Raw genomic sequence first — 17,679 nt, forward strand, 5'->3', positions numbered from 1 at the left:
GAGAAAGATCAGGAGAAGACGGCCTTCGTCACTGATCAGGGGTTATACTGTTACACGGTCATGCCGTTTGGTCTTAAGAATGCCCCGGCCACTTTCTAGCGAATGATAAACAATGTGTTCTTTGATCAAATTGGGAGAAATGTCGAGGCATATATTGATGATATGATTGTCAAGGCTAAACTTCAGAAAGATCATCTGTCGGACCTCCGAGAAACTTTCGCCACACTCAGGCGGCACCATGTCATGCTCAATCCCAAGAAATGTGTCTTTGGAGTTGAGTCTGGGAAATTTCTCGGATTCCTTATCAATCAGAGAGGAATAGAGGCGAACCCTGAGAAGGTGCAGGCGGTCATCGACATGCAGTCGCCTCGTACCATCCGAGAGGTTCAGAAGTTAACAGGTTGTCTGGCGGCCTTGGGAAGATTTCTAAGCCGATCAGGAGAAAAATGCCTATATTTTTTCCAGGCAATTAAGAAAAAGGCAAGGTTTGAATGGGGGCCGGATGCTGAGGCGGCCTTCCAGAAATTGAAAGTTCACTTGCATTCCTTGCCGAGGCTGGTCAGCCCTTTGCCCAAAGAAGTACTCTACATGTACCTGGCCGTCTCTGATCATGCGTTAAGCGCTGTTCTCCTTGCTGAAAGAGACGGCTGTCAGCTCCCGGTCTACTTTGTCAGTCATGTACTGAAAAATGCCGAGTTGAGGTATCCCTTAGTGGAGAAATTTGGTCTTGCACTCTTCATGGCTGTTAAAAAATTGAAGCCCTACTTTTTGGCACATGCAGTCGTCGTGTATACAGACCAACCTATCAAGCGGCCACTGACCATCATGGAGTCGTCAGGACGAATGATCAAATGGGCCATAGAAATACAGAGCCTCGAAGTTACCTTCGAGCCTAGAAAAGCAGTGAAGGGGCAAGCCTTTGCTGACTTTATTGTTGAGATGACTCGTCCTCCTGACTCTCAAGTTCCAGACCAAGTCTGGAAGGTATATGTGGATGGAAGCTCTACTTCAAATGGTTGTGGAGCAGGCGTCATATGTCAGTCGCCAGAGGGCGACAGGTACGAGTATGCTCTACGCTTCAGTTTTCAGGCCTCAAACAATGAGGCAGAATATGAAGCTTTACTAGCCGGAATCCGCATGTGCAAGGCGGCAGGGGCAAGAAAAATAGACGCCTGTTCCGATTCACAATTGATAGTGAGTCAGTACAATGGCGAATACGAAGCAACCCATCCGGCCATGATCAAGTATTTACAGGCGGTACGACAGGCGGTCGGATCCCTTGAAGATTTTCGTCTGACCCAAGTGCCGAGATCAGAAAACAACCAGGCGGATGCACTTTCAAAATTAGCATCATCCGCCTCCTGTGATACTCCTCGAACTGTTTTTTGGGAAGTAATGGAGAGGAGAAGCATTGAGGAAGAACCTATTGGAATCTTAGACAGAAGCTCAACCTGGATGGATCCAATCAGGGCATATCTGACAAAGGGTACCTTGCCGGATGATCATCAACAGGTGGCAGCACTGAAAAAACGAGCAACCAGTTTTGAAATAATAAAGGGAGAACTTCACAAAAGGGGGTACCTTCAACCCTTCTTAAAGTGTGTTACTCCAGAAAAGGGACGAGAGATACTAGACGATCTTCACTCTGGTTACTGTGCTTCCCATATAGGCGGTAGGACGCTTGCTCAACGGGCAAGGCGGCAGGGCTACTTTTGGCCTACTTTAGAAGCAGATACAATGGAGATGGTGAAAAAATGCGACAAGTGCCAAAGGTTTGGCAAGCTAATTCACCGTCCGGCTACTGACCTCACTACCATTCATAGCCCACTACCGTTTGCTAAGTGGGGCATGGATATTCTGGGTCCATATATGCCTGCTACAGGCGGAAGGAGGTACATACTTGTTGCCGTCGACTACTTCACTAAATGGGTAGAGGCGGAGGCTGTAAAGGGAATCAAGACGAAGGATGTAATTTTATTCATTTGGAAAAATGTCATCACTCGGTTCGGGCTTCCCATGTCTATGGTTTTTGATAATGGTCCCCAATTTGAGACGCCTATTCTCAAAAGCTGGTTAGGTGACCAAGGAATTGCACACTACTTTGCATCTGTCGGCCGTCCACAAGCAAACGGCCAGGTAGAAGCCTTTAATAAAATCATCTCAGACGGTCTCAAGAAAAAGATTGAACGAGCAGGCGGCCTATGGGCGGATGAATTACCACATGTTCTCTGGGCCATTAGGACGACTGAAAAAGGGGCAACTGGAGAAACTCCATTCCTCCTAACTTATGGTGCGGAAGTTGTTCTTCCAATAGAACACTACGAGCCGACTCTTCGAGTAATGCTATATGACGAAGAGGCAAACTGGGAAGCCATGCGCCTGGCATTAGACTCACTTCCTGAAAGGAGGGGCAATGCTGTCTTGCGCCATGAAATTTACCGTCTGAGAATGACTAGATCATACAACAAAAAAGTACACAGGCGTCCACTCAAAGTGGGGGACTTTGTACTTAGAAAAATGGAAGCAGTTGGAAGGGCTAATGAGTCTGACAAACTAACTCCCAACTGGGAAGGACCCTACCGAATCTGTGAAGAAGTCAGGGACGGTACCTACCGTCTGGAAACACCAGACGACCAACCGTTGCCTCGAACTTGGAATGCAGATAATCTTAAGAAATATTTCTTTTGAATGATATAAATAGTCAAGGGCTACTTAATAAAAGTTTGCATACTTAATATTCAATTTTGTACTAAGAGGGGCACGCCTACTAACAAACAGTCGGCTACTCTCCATACTCAGTTTTCATTTTTACCTAAGAGGGGCATGCCTACTGACAAACATTCGGCCACTCTCCATGTTTAATTTTTATTCTTATCGGCTACCCTCCTCTTACTTAGCACCTACGTTCACCAAGAACTAACCAATTCTACAAGCCGAATGATCAGTCCAGGCGCCAAGCCAACTGACCCAATCTTTAAACATCATAGCAGGCGTCCGGCGGCATCCCTCCGGATGAAATTCGTCGCAGAGAGCAGCTCCCTTTTGGGTGGAACATTGCTCTATAAACTAATTACACGACACCTATACGACTATCCCCAAGGGCAACCACGTAGCCGTTTTTGAGACAAGGATAACTCTATCACTAACCAAACCAGTGGTAGCAGTTGGCATCTGAGTCAGATGACCGCCTGTATTACTTGGGATAAATGCAGGGGGTACCTCTTGAGTTAATAGCCAACAAACATTGGCGAATCAAAAGGTTCAGCCGGCCTCCGCCGCCTGGTACCTTTACTACTCAAGCAGGAGTGACGGCGACTGAGTAACACCAAAGTTAACTCATAGTCACTCTCTCAAACTTAGTATGGAGCCTAAAAGGTATGAGTCGTCCGCCTTTTTTTAGCAAACAGGGGCTCTCAACCACTACTCCTGCTAGGTTGACAACCTATGAGTTAAAAGCCAACAAACATTGGCGAATAAAGGGGAACAACCGGTACCCACCGCTTGATACCTCTACTACTCAGTTACTTGGCGACTAGGTAACAATCATGTTTACTTGGTCACTCCTTAAAAATTTTAGTATGAAACTAAAAAGGTGTTCATACAACACCTGTTCACACTAGATTTAATATGGTGGGAAACAGTCGGCCTAGACGGCTTAAAGTATCTAGCCTAAAAGCATGACAAGTAGGAAACAACTTTCCTACTTGGTTAAATTTTACAAATGACAGGACCGCCTGCCTAAAGGGGATCCAGTCTTTAAAATGGTTCGAATACCGATTGGATAAATGGCTGACTGATCGTCTAGCCTGGAAACAGACAACCAGTCGTCCAGGGGCATAGGCGGCGTGACTAACTATCTGTACCTGTTTGCAACTATCGGCCATGTAAAACAGTCGGTATAGTGTACAATTGGATATCAGAATATTCAATACTTAAACAAATTTGAAGCAAAACAAAAAAAAAATCATTAAAAAGAAGCCGGTCATCAAAGACCGGCAAAATATTCAGAGCCCCGGCCCCCTGGCCGGGTAAATACAAACAAACGGCACGCAGGCCGTGGAAAGCAGACATAAAGCTTAAGAAGGGGGCAGATCTTCAATATTAGCAGCTGCCGCCTGGTCAGCACTCTTCTTGCTGGACTCGGCTTCAGCTGCATCCTTCTTTGATGCATTACCCCTAAGCGGCACAAGCGCCACTACCGGCTGCTCCTCCTCCTCCAACGCCTCTTCCTCAGCAGCCGCCAGGATCTCTTGATTATATCTATCAGAACACTAGTTGTACGTTTTTTCCCATGAGGCAAAGTCGGCATTGGGGAAGAGGCGGCCCCAAGTCATGCGCTGGATTTGAGCAGAGTCTTCCATCATCTCCCAGACCAGCTCTTTCTTTTCTTGCTCGGCCTTTTCCGAGAGCTCCTGAGTAAGACTCTTCTCCTGGGTCACCAGGCGTACCTTTACGCTCGCCAAGGATTTCTCCAAGGTTTCGTAGAGGACATCTTTTGGCGAAGAGGTCTCAGCTCGGCCTTGAGGTTGTTGATGGTCGCCTCCAGCTCGCTATTCCTCTTCTGGGCCGCCTCTAACTGAGCCCGGATAGCGGCGGTAGCCTGCGCCTGATAATAAAGAATATCAATGGTCAGAACTTCATTTTGGGCAATTTGAAACATTGCCTTATCACAGTCAGAGGCGGCCATAGCTTTTGCAGCCTTTACCTCTTTGTTCTTCCGGTCAAGCGGCTTGCGAAGGCCTTTCACTCGGAGCAGGGCCTAAGTAAAAAGGGGAACATGCGTCAGTTTCCAAACAAAAAAGAAAACAGGCGTCCTGGAATTCAAATACTCAAAAATATGCTAAGTATACCTCAGCAAGGACCCCTGCAATCCCGTCTAGGTCAAGGGTGCCGACACCCCTGACCGCCTCCCTTTCAGCTGGAGGAACGACCTTAATCATAGACTTGGCCACCTCGACCAAGTCAGGCTCCTGAGGGCCGGCTGCATCAAGCATAAACAAACGGATTAGACCTAGTAAAGAAGGGAGCAAGTCTAAAATTTACAAGGATAATTTCATACTTCTAGGTGGCCCAGCTGGAGTTTTAGAAGAAGTGGTCGGCTGTTTCTCAGCCGCCGCATGTTTCCTGGCAGAACCAGGAAAGCTCGCAACAGTCGTCCTCCGGGCCTTGGGGTCCGGCTGTTGGGAAGAAGAAGCTCTTGGACCGCCCGTCTAAAAAAGAAGAAAAGAGTCAGTATATGCATAAACACAACTCCAAAAAGAGGGTGAAAGGTTCGAAGCCCACCAAGGGTGCCCCCTTGTTGGGGGAGTCGGTTGAAGACTGTTGCATGATGGAGGCCCGCAACATGGCCGCCGCAGTCTTGGAGGCGGTAATTTTGCTCATGGCGTCCGCTGCAAAAACAAATAGCAAAGTTAATAAAAGTCATAACAAGAAATGCATGGAACAACAGAGTATTCGACAGGCCGGCTACCTCTTGAGCACCGACTGCTGAGGCCACAGGCGGCCAAAAAGTACTCGTCGTAGTGCCATTTGAAGCTCGGGACGCAGTGCAGGGGTACTTGCTCTCGTACCCCTGAAGTAGAGTTCACCTTCGACTCTACTTTGAAGAGTCCTTTATCTAGGATCTCTTTCTTAGCCTTGGGGGGAACAGGCGGCATGCTGCGGCCGCCTGCAACCTGCAAGAAGGGGCGGATTCCTGTTCCACCTGTTGAAGCGCTTGTTCAGCTCTGTGTCTGAACTCTCAATGATAAGGAAGGTGCTCCGCCAGTCCTTCCATTTGTTTGCTTTACCTCTCGTCATGAGGTAGCCCCTGTGGCTCGTCAATTGATACCAGCCGGTACCGCCTGCCTTAGGGGTCCGGCTGAGGTAGTTCATGTGGGCGAAAGCCTCGAAGTTCGGTTCCACCCCGTGCAGTTCGCACCTGGCCACATAGCCGAGTACGTTGACCCAGGAGTTCGGGGCTAACTGCCATAACCCCAACTCATACCCATCCAAGATCCGCTGAACAACCGGATGTAGTGGGAAGCGCAGCCCAGCCTTGATGGCCGCCTCGTAGCAGCCAAAGCAGGCGCCATCATAACTGGTACCAGCCGGCCAGACGACTGTGTCTTCTGGATCCGGCACAAACACTAAAAAGTCGGGGCCCATTGTGTGGTTTGCGATAAAGCTCTCCACTTTCTCTTGCATGGCTGTTATCCGGCCCCGAGGTACCGTGCAGTAGTAGGGGGTATTTTGCTCTCGGTGAGAGGCGGATGGCTCCGCCCAATCGTCCCCCTTCTCAACTGCGTGAGAAAGCCTCGCCTCTTGCAGGCGACTGTTTTTCTCTTCTGTGTCCAGAGAAGCATGGCCAGAAGAGCTAGACTCGGAATCGTCCTCTGACGAGTCCGAAGAGGACGACTCCTCCCCTCTCCCGGAGGGGCCCGCCTCCTCTCCTTTAAAAGGAGCAGGAGAGAATGTAGAATTGTCAACTGTAAAATGGGAAGGGGTCACTTTGACTCATCCCTCAGAACTGCCGGCTTTCAAGCCGCTTTGTTTCACTTCCACATCTAGCGCCTGGTCAGATGTTTCACTAATCGGCACCCTGTGGGAGGAGCCGTCTGAGTTTGAGATCCTGACAGTCTTTTTTGTTCTGGCCATCATGCTCTGCATAGACACAGATACAGTCGGACTTTGTATAAAGGGCAAAGATGGGTCCAGAAAAGGGCAGGCGGCACTCCTAGTCCTAGATTCAGCCGTCCCCGGTGACCGGCTGATCACTAACCTAGGTCGTGTTGTGTACTTCCGTGGTGCCATTTCAAAAAAGAATAAAGTAAAGAAAAAATTAAGAGTAAGAGAACCGACGGTTACCTGAACGACTGACGATTGATGAAGTTCTGAAAATCCTTTGCAGTCGGCTTGTCAGAGCAGGCGGTAGGCAGAAAGGGTCCAAAATGTCAGAGCAAGTTCAGGGGTCTGAATGTTCTCTCACAAAGTTTTCAAGTGTGAAAATGACCGAAGTCAACACTCCTTTATATAGGCGAAGTGAGAAGGCGAAGGGTCACTTCAAGAATTCAAAATTTTGGCAGGAGAATCTCTCGGCCTCTCGCCGAGTGACACCTGTAGCAGGTCGTTGCCTGTTACAGGGCGATACCTGTCACAGGTAACACGTGACCAGTCACGTGCCACCTGTGAGGGGAAAATGATTAGGGGATTTTTCCCCACCAATCACCATCTGACAAGTGGACCAATCAGGTTCCGCCATGTGTCCGTCACATGGGCCAATAGGAGCCTGCCACGTGTCAAGCAATGATCCGTCCACTATGGACCAATTACGACACGACACGTGTCCTTCCCATAACACCTGGGATAACCGGTCACCTAGGCCCAACTTCCGTGGGAAGCCCAATCAGCCCAAGGTTAACCTAAACCTAGATTGGCTCGTTTCCCGAGGTTATAAATACCTCCCTTAATCCTCATTAAGGGAGATTACGCAGATTACACACATTAAACTCTCTCACCTAGAGAGACCCAATCACTTTAATTTCCGCATTAATTACTCCTTAATCAAGTACTAACTTGACCGTCGGAGGCGGATCTCCAATCATCCGGAGCATCCGTTTGTTTTGCAGGTACAGGCGTCCGGTTCCAGTCTCGGAATTGTAACTCTCCCGCAGGACATCAGAAAACCCCGAAACAAACACCACCTCACGCCACCCAGCAAACAATAGCAGCAGCTCACTTCACTGCTCTCACACGCACCATTCGCTGCTCTCACACACGCACCACCAGACAGCAATTAAAGCCATCGATGCACCGTCACTTCACCGCCACCACTACACCCCTTTTTCGGGGTTTCGGGTTTTCTGAGTTAATCCGATTTTTTGGTGGTGTTAGGTGGGGGAATAAGATTTATGGGGGTCGGAAAACATGGTAAGGGGTGGTTTCGGGGCTGCGATGATCGGGAAGGGGTGGAATCAGAATTGATGTTCGTGAAGGTGGAGGTTGGTTGCGATTTTCGCGGGTTAGGGTTCGTTTGGATGGGTGGGGCGACGGTTAAGGGGAGGTCGGAGTAATAGAGGGTGGGTTAGCCGGCGGTGGGTGAGCTGGACGCCGGCTGACCGATTTCTGGACTGGGGGAGAGGGGAGCTGCATGAAGGGGAGGAGGAGAGGGAATGGTGGCAGGGGTGGTGGTTTTTATTTTTTATTTTTAATTTTTTTTTAATTTTGGACAAATCAAATTGTGACACGTGTAAATTAAACTTAAAAAAAAATTACTTTTTCAACCGGTTTCTGGTCAAATGAGACCAATAAAAATTAAAGACCCCCAAAAATCGGATTATTAAATAATAATTGAAAGGTCGGATTATTAAAAAAGAATGGGCTAAAGGTCGGATTATTGCCATGAATTTTTCCTATAATAAAAGTGACTAGATTTAGTCTATACTCTTATTACTAAAAAGTGAGAGTGGTAAAAGTTAATGAGTCATGGTGGATGTGGTATATATAATCTAACAGTAGTCTTTTGTCACTTATAGTAGTGTGCCAATTATTCTGAAACAGCTAAGAAAGAAAATTGTGTCAATCATTTTAAAACGGAAAGAATATATGTGTCAATTATTATGAATTGGACCTAGAAAAAAGAAGTGTCAATTACAGAAACGGAGAAAATATAAACATAAACCAGACAGGATATAAAGTATGTGGAACCTATAATTTAAAATCAAATATAAATCTCAGAACAACAAGACAAAAAGAGAGGGGGTGGGAAAAAAAGAGAAGAAAGGAAACAAATCATAAACCTACTCATAATCCCATCCTGCAACACATTCACATAAATACAGCCTAAAAAGATGCCTCTCTTTCTGTCCCTTATGATGATATCCCATGTCCCTCTCACTTGACTACTTATATAACCCCCTTTCCATTTTATCCCCAAATATTTTCATTTCTTTTCATCTTCTTCTCTCACTCACCCCTACTCTACTACTCACTCTACCTACAAATTAATTTCATCTATAAATTCTATTTATGAAACAACAAATTTTTATCATCACATAAATTTTGTATTAGAAAAACCCATCAAAAAAAACCAAAAAATGAGAGAATTTTGGACCTCATTAGCTTCATTAATGGGGGTACTAGCTTTTTGCCAAAGTTTACTAACAACAATTTTCCCACCTTCATTTCGTTACACTTTTCTCAAATTCTTCAACCGAATTTCTAATTATTTCTCTTGTTATTGCTACTTTGACATAACTGAGATCGACGGCGTGAACACGAACGAGTTGTATAACGCCGTCCAGCTATATCTTAGCTCTACCGCGGCCGCAACAGCTGCATCCGCGGGTAGGCTAAGCTTAACCCGCTCAATAAACTCCTCGGCGGTAACGTTCGGGTTGGCACACAATGACACCCTCTTTGATACATTCAAAGGGGTGGCAGTTCAGTGGGAGCACATTGTAACACAAAGGCCGTCTCAGTCCTTCTCTTGGCGGCCCGTGCCCGATGAGAAGCGCGGGTTCAGTCTCCGGGTCAAGAAATCAGCCAAGGATATGGTGTTGGGCCCGTACTTGGATCACATCATGGACCGGGCCGGAGAAATCCGGAGGTTGAATCAAGACCGGTATTTGTACACCAATTCCCGGGGCGGGTCAATGGACTCGGCCCGGCCCGGCCACCCGTGGGAGGCTGTGCCGTTCAAGCACCCCTCCACGTTCGATACGCTTGCGATCGACCCGCGGAGGAAGGCCGAGATCATGGCCGATCTTAAGGAGTTTGCAAGCGGGGAGTCATTCTACCGGGCCACGGGCCGGGCTTGGAAGCGCGGCTACCTATTGTACGGCCCGCCCGGGACGGGGAAGTCGAGCATGATTGCTGCAATGGCGAATTATCTCAATTATGACATTTACGACCTCGAGATTACGGAGGTGTCGTCCAACTCTGAGCTCCGGAAGCTGCTCATGAAGACGACGTCGAAGTCGATTATTGTGATCGAGGATATCGACTGCTCGATCGACCTCTCGGACAGGCAGAAGGACAACAAGCACAGCAAGTACCGCCAGAGGGGCGGGCACAGAAATTACCCGAGCCCGGATGACGGCCCGCACGGGCCCGGTTCGGTGACCCTATCAGGCCTGCTGAACTTCACGGACGGGCTGTGGTCGTGCTGCGGGAGCGAGAGGATATTCGTCTTTACGACAAATCATGTGGAGAAGCTTGATCCTGCATTGCTAAGGTGTGGTAGGATGGATATGCACATACACCTTAGCAACTGTTCTTTTGAAGCCTTGAAGATTTTGCTTAGGAATTATGTGGGGTTAGAGGAGAATGATCTAGATTCCGAGACGATAGCCGAGTTCGAGGCGGTGGTGGGGAAGGCGGGGATGACCCCGGCTGATGTGAGCGAGGTGTTGATTAGGCATCGGAGAGAAAGGATGAAGGCGGTGAAAGAGTTGCTTGTGGAGCTTAAGAGGAGGGCGGAGGGTGGTAAGAATGAGAGAGTACGAGGCCGGGTTTCGAGTTTCGAGGAGCAAGAGGAGGAGGAGAAGAGGGAGCTTGAGATGATGCATAACAATGCAAATGGTGGTGATCAAGACAAGGAGGGCAATGTTGTGGTGGATGATGATGAACTCTATTTCAAGGAAAATGATAAGAAGTTCAATTAAGACAAAATAATATGGTACATTGGTACTGTTATAATTACTATTTACTAGTGTAATGCTTCTTGGTTTTTCTTCAATTTTTAGGTTTTTTTTTTAAAAAAAAATATATGAAAGGAAAAAACAAAAATTGAGGGATAGGGTAAAGGGGACAAGAAATTGGCAATGTTAATGATGAAATGAGTGAAATTTGATGATTTTGGGAACAAAAAATGGTGAAGAGTAGGATGATGTTCATCATATCATAATTTCTTGTTATTGTTACTGTTAAGAAATTGATTAAGTTGTAGTTGTAGTACATTATTATTATGTCATGAAAGTAAGACGATTAGATGCATGAAAATCAGACATGACAAGAGATGCAATTTACCCTTATATAAAGTGATGTTAATCCCTATTTTGTCATTTTGCATATATCATCTTAATCTTTATACCCATTATTTCTTCTTAATCAACCCCTGAATAAAATGCCTAAAGATTACTCGTATCTTATTGTTACAGTAAATTATTATTTTAATTCACAATTTGTGGAATAATTAATTGTAATTGTCAATAATAGTCATGTTTTTATAGTCTATAATTTGAACCTATCAAGTTAATTTCTTAGGGGAAAAAAAAAAAAAAAAAGAATTACTTAAGTTTAATGCACTTCATGTAATGAGATTTTACATCAGATGCAAGACGAAAATTTCATATAATTAAGGAAAAAATTACCTTAGTTACTTGAAAAAATTTAAATACATTGATAGTAAAAACCAAGTCGTGAATCGTGAGGTGTAAAATGATGACGTGATGAATTCGAGCTCGAAACTTCGGAAGCTAATAATATACTCAATATAGAATAACCTCTATCTTTACCAATTTTTTTATTTTTTTTGGTTAAAAAATATTAGTACATGTTTTTTATGGGGGGCATAAACTGACCTCACATAATAAACAATAACAACCTTTATTCCAATGGAATAATATGTGTCATGCCACCACTACTGTTGGAAGTATGATGCTCTACCAAGCTTGACATATTAATCATATATAAATTATGCACTTCTATTATCTAAATGGTTAATTAAGTGAATAGTATAATTCTTGGAGTATGTGTGTAATTTGTTTTCTTTTGTGAGCTTAGCATACTTAAGTGCTAAATTAATTAAGAATAGAATGGACCCATAAATAGTAGTTCTATTAATTATATACTTGTATTAAAAAAAAAAAAAAGGAAGCAAATAAAGCCAAATGACAATATATTAGCCTAAGATTATAATCAAAGATTGAGCTGGATGGATATTGGATAACTTAAAAAGTTGGCTATCTAGTTTGCATGTGTTGGCTAATTAGTCCAAAATAGAGCTATTTATTTGGCTGACTTAAAACTATACGTTATACCAGAACAAGTGTTGAGGTAGGACATCCTAACTTTCTTTCTTTTACAATTTGCCACATCCTAGTGGAGTTGGTTTGGTACTCTTAATACTATAATGTGCATCTTACATTTCCACATGTATAAATGTAGGATGTATTCATCTTTACTTTCCCTTCCCTTTTATATGAGTACTAAACAGTGGAACAAATCTTCCAACTTAGCTGGTGGGTGGGATCAATGAGTAGGATTCAGGTTTGAAGTCGAAGTATTGGTTACGTTCGTTCATATGTTCATTTAATTTAAAAACTGATATGTATGTCCAACTACTTATAAGAAAATTTCAAAAACTTATATCTAAATGAAAAGTCGAGATATTTAAATTTAGTGTATGAAATGCCCAATAACTTATTTCCGTTTCATTGGTTCTCAATGCATGATTTATGTATCAAATATTACAAATGAGATGGATATTAGTTGGTCGACTACGAGTTGGGTAAAGTAAATAAAATATTTTGTTTTGTTACTAAAGTGGTTGTATGAAGTTCAACCAACAAATGTTAGGATCAGTTAATAAAGAAGTTGTCCAGCTTGACTAGAAATACCTGGCTCAGACCTGGCCTTGAGAGTGTATATCATTGTTGGGTAAGTATTCTTCTAATTGAGGTCGAACGTATCTCAAATCCAAGTTAGTCCTAGTTTAGTAGGCTTGAGATTACTGAGTTCCCTAACAAAAGGTTATATCACACCTTAATTAATTCGAATAATCAAGTAAGAGATTGTCAACTCTATTTATAAGAATTCTAATAACCTAGTATATATCAAAAAATTGAGTTTCAAAAAATCAAATTGTCCGCAACATAAAAAGTGAGAAAAATTATGATGACAGTGCAAGGTACATGATTGAAATTAGATGGAACAATTTCTTGTGATTAACTAAATGGAAATTGTTGATTGAATTCAAAGTGTTACTTAAAACTTGAAAGTGGAAAAGTTCACTGGAAAGTGACAAAGTTGATCATACAAATTGTATTAAAATCCAAGGCAAAGTCGTCTATCAAAATCATATTCCTAAGACCTTATAATTTATAACTAGAATAATCTTTTACAAAGTACATTGAATATTAATTGGTGCCTTAAAATTTCAGAAAATATTAGGTATCTTGTTTTTTCATATAAATTTATTACTATTGTCTACTTTAGAATATTTGATTATCTTACTGAAAATGTCAAACTTACAATGGTTACAGATTCTTAGCTTCTAGAATGGATGTCTTCACCATCAAATTATACTTCATGGATCACTTAAACCTTAAAATAAACCCATTTGCATATCAACAGTTCATTGAACTAGATGGAGAATCACTCTTTGTCTAATTAGCTGCATAATCACTATATTAAGCTACTCATATATAAAAATTAGAGCAAATATTAAGATGATGTTATGTTCAACGTAAGTACAAAGTATTTGTATTATAAACTTGTCGATTGAAGAGGACCGTGCAATTTATGTGATGGAAGTTAAACAACCCACACAAAAAATTAGTTCATGGCCTTTTTTTTTTTTTTTTTAATTAAAAAGTACTACGAAGTATTAATTTTGTCTCTAAATTGATGGCAGAGATCATATAAATCATCTTTGTACATATTATATATATTGTGAGTTATATATTAACAATGATGTTTTACTCCTATTTGTGTCAAATTAAAAGTTACGAATTATAATGGCATCATGCTATTCGACATTTCGACCTATATGTTGTATATGTACTTTTATATCTTTACATGACACCAAGTCATTAGCAGAGTAGACAAGTAGTCAAACCACCTAATGAATGAAATTTGGTGTCTTTTAAACTGACAGGCAAGACTACGATGTGCAAATCAAATTAGATTATAGTTGAAAAAAGAGCAATATAAAGTTCTCAAGAAGTTTGTAGTGTGACAAGATTGAAGAAAGAGAACATCTATAGAGGTAACTATGCAAAACTACAAATTAAAACCATTGTAGACTTCTACTAGGGATGAAAGCCTTGTACTAGGCAATCGTCACACCCGTGCAAAATATAAATCCTAACTAATAGGGCAAGTAAGGATCTAGTCCACAAAGAAAGAAATCATACATAATTGACCTTTCGATTTCATGGCGTTGCATGCAAGACACATTAAGAGTAAGGGAAGAAATTAAAGAAATTAAAACTCCATCCCAAAGTACGATTGGTTGCATTACCTTGAAGTCATGCTTATCTACAACTGGTTGATATACATATATTCAAGTAAATTGTATTCATAATGTATATATATTTTGTAGATGTCAACTAAACTTTTCGATAAAGCCAATAAGATATTAAAATGACTAATGTGCAATTCAAAAGTTAATTTTGCTAAACTTATAAAACCTTTAATATGTTATAAGGTCCCATTATGGATACGAAGATTATGAATTGAAGAAATTTAGAATAGATTTGATCCCTTTATTTGTAAAAGTTGGTCCCTTTGTGCATGAAAACTTTTCCCATCGAACCTTTTAACACCTACAACAAATTTTTGTGGGTTGACGTGATCAGCTGCAAATTGTTCAAAGTTTCTTTTTTCTTTTATATCCACAATTGACCTTTTTTTTTTTTTTTTTTTTTTTTTTTTTGTTTAGGTTTTCTAACAAATTTATTTATTGTCAAATTCAAGACCTCAAAAACATTAAAAGAAAATTAAAAAGAATGGGTTATTTAGGAAAGTATGTAGTTAGCTCTAGTTGTAATCTTGAAATATTATTTTTCTTTGGTTTTAGCCGTTTAGTTTTTTACGACGGAGTTAACGAGATTATAGGTTACTTATGGCTTGGGTGCATAACCAATGTCACGTCTATGTTTCAATAGTACGGGTGAGTAGAGGTGTCAATTCGGATGATCGGATCAGGTCTGATGAGGTCGGGTCGCATCGGGTGTGTTTTTGATGACACCTCTACAGGTGAGGTGATATCCGGAATGTATCATGCAAAGTATACTATATGTTGTACATATTGCACTATATGAAAAGAATGGTTACCAACAATGGTTAGTACAACAGAATTTTTAGTGCAAGTAGTGTTTTTGTATGGGATAATTAGAGTATATAAAAATTAAAAGAGAATCAAGCAATGAAAGTCAAAAGTCAGTATATTAAGAAGAAATAATCCACTCAATTGGTTGATGCTTAGAAGAAACTAGATACAAAGTTCTTTTGATGAATGGTAAGATTTAGTCAAAAAATATGCTAATTCTTCCTTTATTTTTTACTAAACATAGAAGTGATAACAAATAAACAAAATTTGAGTCTATTTGGATTGATATCACGATAAATCAATTAATATTAGTAATTTATTTGAGTTTTTTTGGAATTGGTTTAGGCTTGAGGTTAAAGTTGAAACATGTAATTTGCAAATAAATTTCGATTTCGGATTGGATGATCAAATAAGGGTCACACTAATGTATCTAATCATGTCTATTGTTGCTTATTATGTAAATAAAGAGTAATCATGATCTTTATACTGTATTGGCCGTAATTCAATTTATTGTGATCATCAGTCTATCCAGGGATTATTTCAAGCTTTTTCAATAAGAGTCGCATATATTTAGAAATACTAGAAAAATATGTGGTATACCCAAATAAGAAAATGTAGCACAAGTCATCAAATTCTTAGCAATCAAATTTATATCTAGGAAAAAAATTTAAGATATTCAATCAAGATGAGTTCACTGGCTTTGTTAAGCAATCTAAAATATAAATCATTTATGATTACTATTTATCTATGTCAAAAAAAAAAAAAAAATCCCAGAAGTATATCGCAATCATTGATAAGCTATTTTCACCAACTTTTATTAATGGAAAATTGGCTTAAAATAATCCCAACTATTAGCAGTGGGTCGAAAATAATACGACCTCATTTATTTGCTTTCCGCAGTACCACTTTTTATAGTATATGTGCAAAATGGTATGCCAGCCATCGGAAAAGGTATCTCGAAATTTCGCCCATATTCATAATTAAATTATTTTCATATCATTTATTAACTTATTTTTTCAAAATACATAATTCCTACATTTCTATTTACAATAACAAACTACTTTGGCATGATACACACTTTAAGAGAGATATTAGACTAGATAATCGGACAAATTAATTAACAAAATTTTACAACCAATAAGAAGAAAGTGTTATGTTAAAAAAAAAAAAAAAAAAAAAAAGTGTACGTGTTAAGTTGGTACGATTTAAATTTATAGCGTAATTTGTCCACTTACATCACTTTTTCTAATAGCTTAGCATGTCAAAAAGGTGTGTTGTAAGCATAAAAAACAAAGAAAATATCATGTTAATTTTGGTTTTTAAAACATTTTTTGAAACTAATTATTATCAGTATAATGCATTTAAATACCCTATTTACTTTTGTTTGATAGTAAAAATTTATTTCTTTACTGAAATTAATTTACTAGCCTAACAAAGGGGCAAGGCATTATTATTTTGGATAGGATGAAATTATTAGCCTAAAATGTATCGGGAAAAAAAAATACTTTAATATAAAAAAATTATAATAAAAATAATATAATAATGAATATGGACGGATTAATAATTGGGATTATTTTAAGCCAATTTTCCTTTTATATAAAGTATATATCAACTATTGAAACAAATAAACATTACTCCGTACATTTCATCTAGTCTATTTTTTTAATTTCATTTGAAAAAGTACAAATAAAAGGAACTTACTAGACCATTCTTTCTCAAAAGTGACCCCTTAGGAAAATCCAAATCAATAATGCCCTACAAAATATTTTGAGATTTTCATTCTAAACAACCAACTTATAGTTTTTGTTTGTTTTTTTTTTTTTTTTTTTGACAATAGAAAATGAGGAAAAGGAAAACTACGTCCAATTAGTTAATTGGACTCGACAATTTCAAGCAATATCATTCGCCCTTTGAACCTGATCCCTATGAACCTTTAAAATCGTGCATCTTTGAAATAATGCACCAACTTCCCTTAATTCCTTTAGCAACTAGGTTATCGAAATCTCCTTCCCCGGAATTCCCTTTAACTTATAGTTGGGTTTATAAAGTAGAATAAATCTAGTATCACTTTTCTATAATTCTATGGCAAAGTCTTGTAATAAAGAATTTTAAAACATTTTTCTAATTGATTTTTTTTTATACGGTAAGATACTGAGGGGGTCCCTCCACGGGGGAATGAGGATCAAACCCCCAACCACTTGGGGGGGAGATGGAGGTTGCCCTCCATCTCCTATAACCTCACATTTTTCTAATTGATAAATATGATCATGATGGACATTTTCTATTGAGGTGGACTTTTACGATATTTGGACATAACATTCATTACTAATTGTTGACAATAAACACTGTTAGGCAATATCATCCACATTACTTGAACCAACCTTGAAAAAAAAGAGGAGAAAGTAACTAGCAAAATCAATTTCTATTATTTGGGTACATGATCCTCTGACAAATTTGGCTCATATCTTGCATATAAAAAGTAAAAAAAGAATTTGATGGTGGTTATTAATAACTCATGAAACTCTCTATTTGTAGTTTGTTACCCTTGCAAGTAAAACTCACCTACAAAGTAAACTCTGACTCTGTATCCCTAATGTCAGAAATCACCACTGTAAACAAATTAAAATAACATAAAATAAATTAAT

The 17,679-nt window shown here is 40.4% G+C and overlaps 1 protein-coding gene across 1 annotated transcript; it reads left to right on the forward strand.

Annotated features, from left to right (window-relative positions):
- The first annotated feature begins 8,475 nt into the window (after nt 1–8,475).
- On the forward strand, nt 8,476–10,935 carry LOC110692244 (AAA-ATPase At4g25835-like). Its single transcript, XM_021869237.1, has one exon. The coding sequence runs from the start codon at nt 9,075–9,077 to the stop codon at nt 10,641–10,643; it is 1,569 nt and encodes a 522-aa protein (XP_021724929.1). The 5' UTR covers nt 8,476–9,074; the 3' UTR covers nt 10,644–10,935.
- The last annotated feature ends 6,744 nt before the right edge of the window (nt 10,936–17,679 follow it).

This window comes from Chenopodium quinoa, unplaced genomic scaffold (assembly GCF_001683475.1).
Source record: "Chenopodium quinoa cultivar QQ74 unplaced genomic scaffold, ASM168347v1, whole genome shotgun sequence".
NCBI classification, from domain to species: domain Eukaryota; kingdom Viridiplantae; phylum Streptophyta; class Magnoliopsida; order Caryophyllales; family Amaranthaceae; genus Chenopodium; species Chenopodium quinoa.